General features: G+C 40.4%; 1 protein-coding gene across 1 annotated transcript in view; it reads right to left on the bottom strand.

Annotated features, from left to right (window-relative positions):
- The window catches only part of SNAP47 (synaptosomal-associated protein, 47kDa), a 13,673-nt gene extending 5,500 nt beyond the window's left edge, over window positions 1-8,173 (bottom strand). Inside the window, exons 1-2 of the mRNA XM_010010382.1 lie at window positions 7,622-8,173; window positions 1,160-1,644 (exon numbers count right to left, since the gene is read on the bottom strand). Coding sequence (XP_010008684.1) covers window positions 1,160-1,644; window positions 7,622-8,118 — 982 coding nt within the window. The 5' untranslated portion in view covers window positions 8,119-8,173. The remainder of the gene's footprint in view (window positions 1-1,159; window positions 1,645-7,621) is intronic.
- Between the last annotated feature and the right edge of the window lie 1,038 nt (window positions 8,174-9,211).

Here is a 9,211-nt window from a genome sequence, read left to right as displayed (position 1 = left end):
TCCCGTCTGAACTCCAGTTTTAGCTCAGTGCACATAAATAGGTTCAGCTATTGTTTTATTGTAAATTTTTCTACTTGTTTTTAACATACTGGCAATAAATCCATCCACCAATTTGCTCTTATGTCACTAATGATTAAGAAAAAAAGGAGAATTCATACATGTTGATAGAATTAAATTCCTAACAGACAAAAATTCATCAGCTCTTCAAATGAATCCACGGTTGGATTAGCAAAAAAAAAAAAAAAAAAAAAACCAAAACAAAAACTACCAAAAAAAAACCAAAACAAAAAACACCAAACCACAAAAACCAACCCTCCCTAGAATTCTAGAAGACATAACAGTAATAAGTAATGTCATTCTTATCACTGTGAAAGGGTTTTGATCTCTACTGTGTTTTCTTTCACCTATGTATTAATCTAACCTGAGATCTAATGTCTAAATCCAAACACCTGAACTTCTCAAATAATAAAATTCTAGGTTTTAAAATGTGAAAAATTTACGTGTTTATTCCAGATGTTATTTAAAAAACTTGGACTGGAAATATATTTTAAACTTACTACAATTAACTGAATCACAGATTTAAGATAAGTATACTTCCAGCTACAAACTTATAAAGGAAAAACAACAGAGGACTGTGAAGCATGCAATCAGGAAAAATTATTTCAAATTACTTCCCCACAGAGTGGCACAATACTGAATTGGTGACCACCAGAAAAATAAAGACACTGTAGTTGAAACACAGGCCAGTAGTTGAAACTCTAAGTTAATCCTTTCACAAAGTGGTGTGGAGTTAGTGTCAACATCAGCTGAGAGCACAATGTTAAAGAGGGCTTAGTGCAATCCAGCTGCTAAGCTCCTGAGGGACACTCAGCTTCAGCATCTACAGTCACAGGTTCTGCTAATGTAGCTGTAAGAAAGAAAATCCAACTAGACTAAAGCAGGGCCACACACTTCTGTCATTTCTGCCCTCTCCCTCTTCACAGTAGGGTCTAAGGTCACGGACCAGTTATTTCTTGCATTTTATCATCAATGTTGTCTCACACTGGGACAAGGGAAAGCGGATTTGCCTTGCAACTATTACACACTTTTGAGTTTGAAAACCACCTGGAAATTTTTGGTGCTAGTGTTACTCTTATAGATAGACTGCTTTGTCACATACCTGCTTGCCAAATGGAGGTCCCCAAATCTACCTGAGGAGATTTCCTGGCACCAGCAAAACCTAGGGCATCTTCTAAAAACTGTATCTTCTTGCTAAATTGCATCTCCAAGATGGGGATTACTTCTGGCATCTTTGCTGACAAAAGCCGGTAAGAGGTATCTGGCTTCCCGATAAATCTCTGACGGACACTGATTTCATATGGCGTATGAACTCTGATATCATCTACCTCCTTTGATTCAAAACGGTGAATGACCTGAGAATTGCAGTCACTGATTTCCAGGCCAGAAGCAAAGAGCGTGAGTTTTCCTGGCTTGACATTTGAGTCTGTTCTGTGGGTGATAATAACTGGAATTCTAATTACGATTCCTTCCTGGTTCTTCGAATCGGAAACTGTGGCAGTTTCCTTTGGCTTGGTTTCCGACGGTGCTTTCCAAAGCTTGCTGCTAAACGGCCACCAAGAAGGAGATTCGAGCTCAGTCAACAACCTAGCAGAGAAAAGAGAGTGTTAGCAGAGTCAAAGCCAGTAGGGAGGTCGTGCTACCCCTCCAGTTCAAGGCAAATTGCAGCAGACAAAGATTTATTAATACTGAATACAGCCCTCTTACTTTGTTCCTCAAACCTATTCACAGCTTACCAGGATCCATCTGTTTCAAAAAACAGCTTTCCTTCATTTGCTAACACACTGGAAAGGGGACCCAGAATCTCACTGTTCTGATGCAAGAAATCCAACTTTCAACTGGATTATTCAGGCCAATTTACACCCATCTGTTCTTCAGCTAACACTGCCATTTACCTCAATATTTCCACACTTGGCCATCTGCACCACTGCCTTTTTCTGCTCCTTTATACCAAAGCCCCATAGTCTGATGCCACCTTTTGCTTTGCCTCCACTCCCAAATTACCATTAAAACACTAAGAGTGAAAGGTTGAGGCTGAAAAGCACAGCAGAGACTCCCACAGGCATCCAGAGTCTGCCTCACCATCAGTGTTGGTGTAGCTCCTGAAAAACACAGGCCTTCTTGCTGGCGAACTGGTGCCTTAGCTTAAAGGTAACCAGACTGACTTTATGGAGCAATTAAGCAACTGCTCCCCAGGAAGACCATTCTATAGACAGAAATAACACAGGAGTCAAGCTCCTTATTCCTAAGCAAGAACATGCACCTAAGCAGGAAGCCAAGTTTACCAGCTGCAAGCAAAAACGATGCAACACTGTTAGGAAGAATCAGTGACATAGAAGACACAATCCTCATGTTGTCTTTTTTTATCAGCATAGCCCATTCCCCTTTTCTGGGTCCCCTGCCAAGAAAGGATCATGATCACGGGGTCTTTGGGTCTAAGCCTGACCACTACTCTTTCCACCAAAACCAAACAAACAAAAAAAAAAAAAAAAAGAAAAAGAAAAAGTAGAGCAAGAGGAAAGGAGAGCAAGAGGAAAGGGGATGGTTTTGGTTTGACTTTTCATGTGTTGTGCTCCTGTCTGTTACCATCCCTCACCAGGTCTAGACAGGAGGTGACGGCAGAGCCACAGTCAGCACCTATGATGCTGCATTTCTCTCTTTCCTCTCACGCCCTGCTTGTTACCCAAACCCATCCTGCTTGCAGAGGATCCTGTATTTCAGGATGACTCTGCTTTAATGGCTGGAAAGAAATTTTGGGCCCAAGGACATCTCCACAGGCAACTAACAAAAACTTTGTATCCGCCTTTCCCTCCCACAGTGCAACCAGTCACCTCCTCTCTCACCAACCAACAGCCTCTGGCATGCACCTCACATCTGAGCCAAAGCGGCTCATCTCCAGTTCCAGGCAGGCATAGGAAGAGGCAAATCAACCCTCTGGGAATTATTGACTGCCCAAACCCTACCCTGCTCCCATTGGAAAACAGCAGTGAGCTGTCTGGAAGCATCCCACAAACCAAACTAGGCTGCAGGCAATTAGCCTGATCAGGATGTTTTAAATGGAGATTTCTCAGTCCACTCCTCAGCCACAGAGCAGGACAGGAAAGCAGTCTCTGGAGGCACAAATGAATTCTCAATTAACTAATAGGATGGAAGAGGTTATGTTTAAATCAACCAAAAAAAAAAAAAATTAGCTCTAAGGAAGTTCAATCCAGATCAGAATTGTTTGTTCCCCCATCCCCATCAATACCTTAAAGACTATCCAGTGATCAGGAATATGCCACTGGCATGGTAGTTGTAGTAGATACTTCTAATGAGGCCAGCCTACATGTAATAAAATCTTCAATGAAAAACTGTCCTCTTACTACAAAAGACTATTTACTGACTTAAATCCTAGAGATGTAAGGCGTATGAGACCAAAATACAAACTACTACTGCTTTACTGCTATTTTAGAGAGCCAGCTTGATTTAATTTACTTTTAAGTTTATTCTAGAAAGGTACTCCCTGATCAAATACACATCACAACAGTGCTGCTCTCAAGATCTTTTTTGTAGCAATTTATTTTCCATAAGAATCAGAGTGTGTCTACACACGGAAGACTTTGCAATTTTAAAATCCTGTTTAATTTGGCTGCAGACAAAGTCTAATCTGAAAGAGAAAGCTCTGACTGAATATGTTTTGTTTACTAGCCATCAAAGCTCTGCACCGGCTTCAAAGCAGACCTACTTAAAGAAATTCATCTGCTAGGAAAAGCAGAAAAATTCATATTGGGAGTCAACCACTTAGTTCTTGAATAGCAGAGGCAGAATGAACTGTTCTAAGAATCTACTCCCAACTAAAACATGAACATCAGGTACTTGTGTAGATAGAATGCAATATAAATAACAGTTCTGGAGCTCACCACTGCCCTCTGGAAATGCTGTGACACTCCTCAAAAAAGGGGGTGAGGGGTAGGGAAAACAGACCAAAGGAGATGTAAAATGTTCTACAGTAACAGAATTTTAAATGTCATAGTATCATAAGATTTAGGGATTAATTCTGAAACTATGAGGTTCAACTTAAGTTCAACACAGAGAATGACTGGAAAAGCCCAAGGCTCTACTAGCACACATCATCTTCCAAATTCATGCTATGCTCTAACCTACCTACTGTAACTAAGCAAACGACCTGATCTCATTTCTACAGAACACAAAGCACTTTTTCTGTCCTCTTAAGCGTATGAAAGACTTACAAAAAGTTACTTCAGGACAGTGACAGTTTATGCCTATGTCTTAACCTATGAAAAGTCATTAAATTCCTACAGCAATATGGGTTCACTCCATCATAGTCACCGTGAGAAGAACATGTGTGTTCATGGACTTTCTGAAAAGCAGCTGCAACATGACAAATCTAAACCTCTGTTTACATTATGGTAACTTACTCTGAGTAGCTTTGTACCTTAATTTTTATCACTTCATCCTTTCACTCTCCTGCCTCCTCCCCTCTTTCCCCAGGGACTGACATCCCAGCTGTGCAATGTCTGATTTACAGTCAAGGCTTTTCTGCTGCACAGCCCTAACAACGGCTCTAGCCAACTTCTCTGGCCTTCCACGTAAGAGTCACACCTCTGTATCAACAAACTATATGACCTGTCTGTATATACAAATGAAAATTTGCAACCAAAGTACCTTGTCATCTAATAGCAATATATTAAAAAGAACCAGTGAATCTGGGTTTCTGTTTATTTTTGGTCTTTGAACATCTCCTAGAACGTCACATTCGGCTCTGCTTATCTGAACACAGGTCCACTGACAGCAGCTGTATATACCCAGGCATACACAAGAACAGAATTAATCAAAAAAAGCCCACATATACAGGCAAGATAAAGTTAATCAAAGTTTTAAACATATGAAAGGCGATAAAGGAGCCTGGTTCTTCTTACGAAAGACAATACCATCAAACTGGTGCTGTTGAACTAGCAGGTACAGAAGTTTCTTACCAAAGTTTCTTTCTGCACAGAATCCGCTACACATGGAAGATAGTCCTGTATGGTATTACTCATGCAGTTATTTCTCTCATCAACCTTCTAAAGAAAGCAATAGTCAAAGAGCTTTACAGACATGAGCCCATTTATGTTAATAGGCTGAATTACCTCATATGTAACAATCAAATGAGCTTCATGATCTTCCCTATTTCCTACACTGGTTAAGGACATGAAGACAGATGTTATCAGTTTAAGAGAAGATTTTGGGCTGAGAAGCAGCTTCATGAGAAAAACTACAAACAAACTACACCAGAAAACTAAGTGTTAGAAAAGCATAGGGTGATTAGAACAGTTTCAGTAATGGATTCTGGGCTGCATTTTACCCTGCAAGCTGGCCAACCTCTTTGTACTTTAGATAAAACAGCTAACACTTAGTCAATGCCTTCCTTTATTTTTCCATTTTTAAATCAAAGCATCTCGCTTGTCAGATTCATGAGGACAAATAATACCTCCCAGTGCATCTTAACCCAAAACAAAACTCTCTTCCAAAAACAATGAGCAGGTATTTATTTTCCTACTCATTGTTTATTGCTACAGAACTTTAAAAGCTATTGCTGAAGCTTTCAATTATCTTGGCTTTTCATTAAAGGGTATGCATAATATCACCAGAACCATTGTGAAATCAACACTTGCTTTTAGACATATCTGTCTAAAAACAGATGCTTCTTCCAAAAAGAACTGGTTTGAAATATATTGCATTTGTTTTTTCATGCAGCTGTGAGAGCTTCTACAAAAACACTCATAACTATGTATCTTCAAATATTACAATACTACTCTCAACCTTACTGTCTATTTTGGACTGCTATCAAATCAAACCTGCAGCATACAGGTTTGATAGATCCTAGAATCATAGAATAATGATTAACATTCAAAGTGAATTGAAGTCATAATATTCTAATCAAGACACCAACCACTTACTATTCACATTGAGTTCTGCAAAGCCTAAAGTTAAGCAACATCTCAAATGTGCTCCAAATCTCTTATTTCAGTTGTGTAAAGGTAGCACTTAGGTGACTAAGTTTAATGAATACACTGTCTTAAATGCTCAATTGAGATTACTACAAATAGTCTAGCACTGTCTCTCCAGTTCTTGCATCACCCCACTGCAGACAAAGCACTTCAGTGCAGCTCAACATTGCTCATTTTTTCCTCAAAACATTTATTCCACCTAGACCTAAAGGCAGAGAGTATTCCGTGTAAGGTTAAAAGTAGTACAGTTTTGTATCACAAATGAGGGAGCACTGTTTCTGCAGCTATTTCCTTGACTACATCTGCACCAGGCCCAATACTCTCTGCTATCTGTAGCTGGGAAGTAAGTTCTTGTGAAGGAAAAGGACAAGTATAAAGCCCTCAACTACCCACTGCATACAAAAAGCAGTCTCAAGAGCCGACTTCCATGCAGAGAGAAAGAAGTACAATCTATTTAAAGATTAATTGGCAGCTGTCAACCAATAACTCTTGGAAATTGCCTCCAAGTCAGCAGCCCACCTGCTATGTTCAACATTACCTTTGAGAAGAATCAGAAAAGCAGAACTGTGGTTGTGCTTGCTGTGGAACAGCAAAACAGACTGCTCCAGGACTGGCAAAATTAACCAAAGCCAACTTCCAGTATTCTTCATTTACGCATATTCCAGGATATCTAATAAAAATGCCAGTGCCATACGTTATCCTTCTGTGGGGACATAAATTGTCATCTATTTCCCCTAATGTTGCATATTCTCTCAGAACTTATACATTGTTCATATTTTGGCGATCTCTACCATTTCTGCCAGTTGTGGCTGAAACTTGTAAGGGCTTGAAAGTTATTTGAAAGAGAGAACAGGGACGTATGTACAGACAGCTTCACCAAGATGAAAAAATATCACACAGAAGGGAGGACAAAAACACAGAAACATCTTATAACAAGAACTAGATCCACAAAAGACCACTGTGGGCTTGAACTTTCAAGGAAAATCAACAGTTTAGTTTCCCAATATAAAAGGACATGGACCTGTTTGAGCAAGTCCTGAGGCCACAAAGATAATCAGAGGGCTGAGGCACCTCTCCTATTGAGGCAGGCTGAGGGAGATGGGCTTGTTCAGCCTGGAGAAGAGAAGGCTTCAGGGAGACCTTAAAGCAGCCTCCAGTGCATAAAGAGGACAACAAGAAAGCTGGAGAAGAGCTTTTGGCAAGGGCAGGTAGGAACAGGACAAGGGGGAATGGCTTTAAACTGACAGAGGGGAGATTTAGATGAGGTCTGAGGCAGAAGTTCTTCCCTGGAAGGATGGTGAGGCCCTGGAACAGGCTGCCCCAAGAAGCTCTGGCTGCCCCATCCCTGGCAGCATTCAAGGCCAGAGTGGATGGGGCTCTGAGCAACCTGGTCTAGTAGAAGGTGTCCCTGCCGATGGCAGGGGGGTTGGAACTGGATGAACTTAAAGTTCCCTTCCAATGCAAACCATTCTACAATTCTAAAGACCTCCCATGGATCAGCCCCATAAAATTCAGGCATAAGCAATGCAATCCCACAACCACTGCTTAGCTCAGAGGATGCTCCATTATCATACCTGTCTGCTACATCCATATCCCCTTCGATCTTGTTGAGTCCTCTCATGATGTTATCAAACTGCTCACCCTGGTAATGCAGCACTTTTGCTGTGTCCTCCAGTCGTTTCTGTGAGCCAGTCAATAACCCGGTCAGTTCTTTTCCCTTTGTTGTTTGCAAAGCTGCTGCTTCCGCTCCTGCATCTTGGCTTGACAGCAACTGCTCCCTCCAGAAGTGCTCAAGGATGTTGAATACCACATTTCTATTGGGCTGCAGAGAACTAAACCAGTGCTTGGTCTTCTTCTCTAAGATGGTAAGGGAGCTGAAGATTAAATTTGAAGATTCCTTCTTGATCTCACTGATACTAGAAAGATGGAAGTTGACCAAAAGCTCCCCAGTCTTGTCAGCTGTAAATCTGATCGCAACAGGAGTCAGTGAGAGTCTGCCAGAGACCCATTGTTTGCTGGAGTCTAGGTAGTAAGAACAAGGCCAGCTATGGATACGTATGTCTTCGTTCATCAGCTCGCCGTTCAGATACCCTTCAAGAGCAACGCTCTCAAAGTCAGAAGGAGAAACTAGCATAAAAAAGAAAGGAAATAAAGCAAGAATCCTTAGTTACTTATGAAAGCTGATATTAAAATACACTCATGAATAATTAATCCCATTCAGAGCTGGTTTCCAGCACTTCCCCAGTAACCTTTCAGGTACGTAGCTTATAGATTTGGAAATAGCTGTGAATGGGTTACAAAATTTGGTAACCATTTCTAACCATCAGGGTATTTCATTCAGAAAGGCTCGGCCTTTCTAAACAGGACTGTCAGTATTACTGCCCACTCCATAACAGCACTGCCCCTCTGTTTTATAACATTCTCATCATATATCAGCACATGATTTAGAACAGCACAAACTTCAAATGACTGTTGCATTAATGTCCTGGGTATTTAATAAGTGCTGTGCTGTCTTGGTTAGTGGAGATTCTTTATAATTTGATTAGTCTCATATGTTCACATGCATTATGTTCATGTTTTTGGGTGGACAGGAACCTACCAAAACCAGAATTTTGAAAAACTCTTACTAACTTTTCTGAGTCTTTCATATATGCATTTTTCCTGCAAATTGACCATGTAAAATTTTTTCCATTCCCTACCACAACATCAGCTTCCCATAGACCAATAAGTACTGAAGAAAATCCAGAACACACCAAAATGCAAGTTCATTGATACATATCTACAGCAATTACAATAAATAACTGGTACTTTCCCTTCCATACCGATACCTCAACATCCAGGTATGTTAAGAACACATCAAACAGTGCAGGTGAAACCAAAATCACCACTGACCAGAACTCACAACTATTAAAGAACAGAAACACCCAGCCACAAGTGGATAAATATTCTTCAAACATTGTCACTACCTCAGACCATCACCTTTGGTCTCAGGAGAGACCTAGAAAATATCTACATTACAAAACTCAAATGGATATTAGAAGTTCTGGTTCTAATACAACACAGCCAAAATAAACACCTCAAATCTGTCGTACTTGTTCTGTGAAATATTCATTGTTGCTTAGTTACTATTAAAGATGTTTGGAAGTAGGAGTTTGAGAAGAATT

The sequence above is a fragment of the Nestor notabilis genome, unplaced genomic scaffold (genome assembly GCF_000696875.1).
Source record: "Nestor notabilis isolate BGI_N333 unplaced genomic scaffold, ASM69687v1 scaffold14062, whole genome shotgun sequence".
NCBI lineage: Eukaryota > Metazoa > Chordata > Aves > Psittaciformes > Psittacidae > Nestor > Nestor notabilis.
The sequence above is the reverse complement of the archived record's forward strand: the minus strand, read 5'-3'. Positions and strand labels throughout refer to the sequence as shown.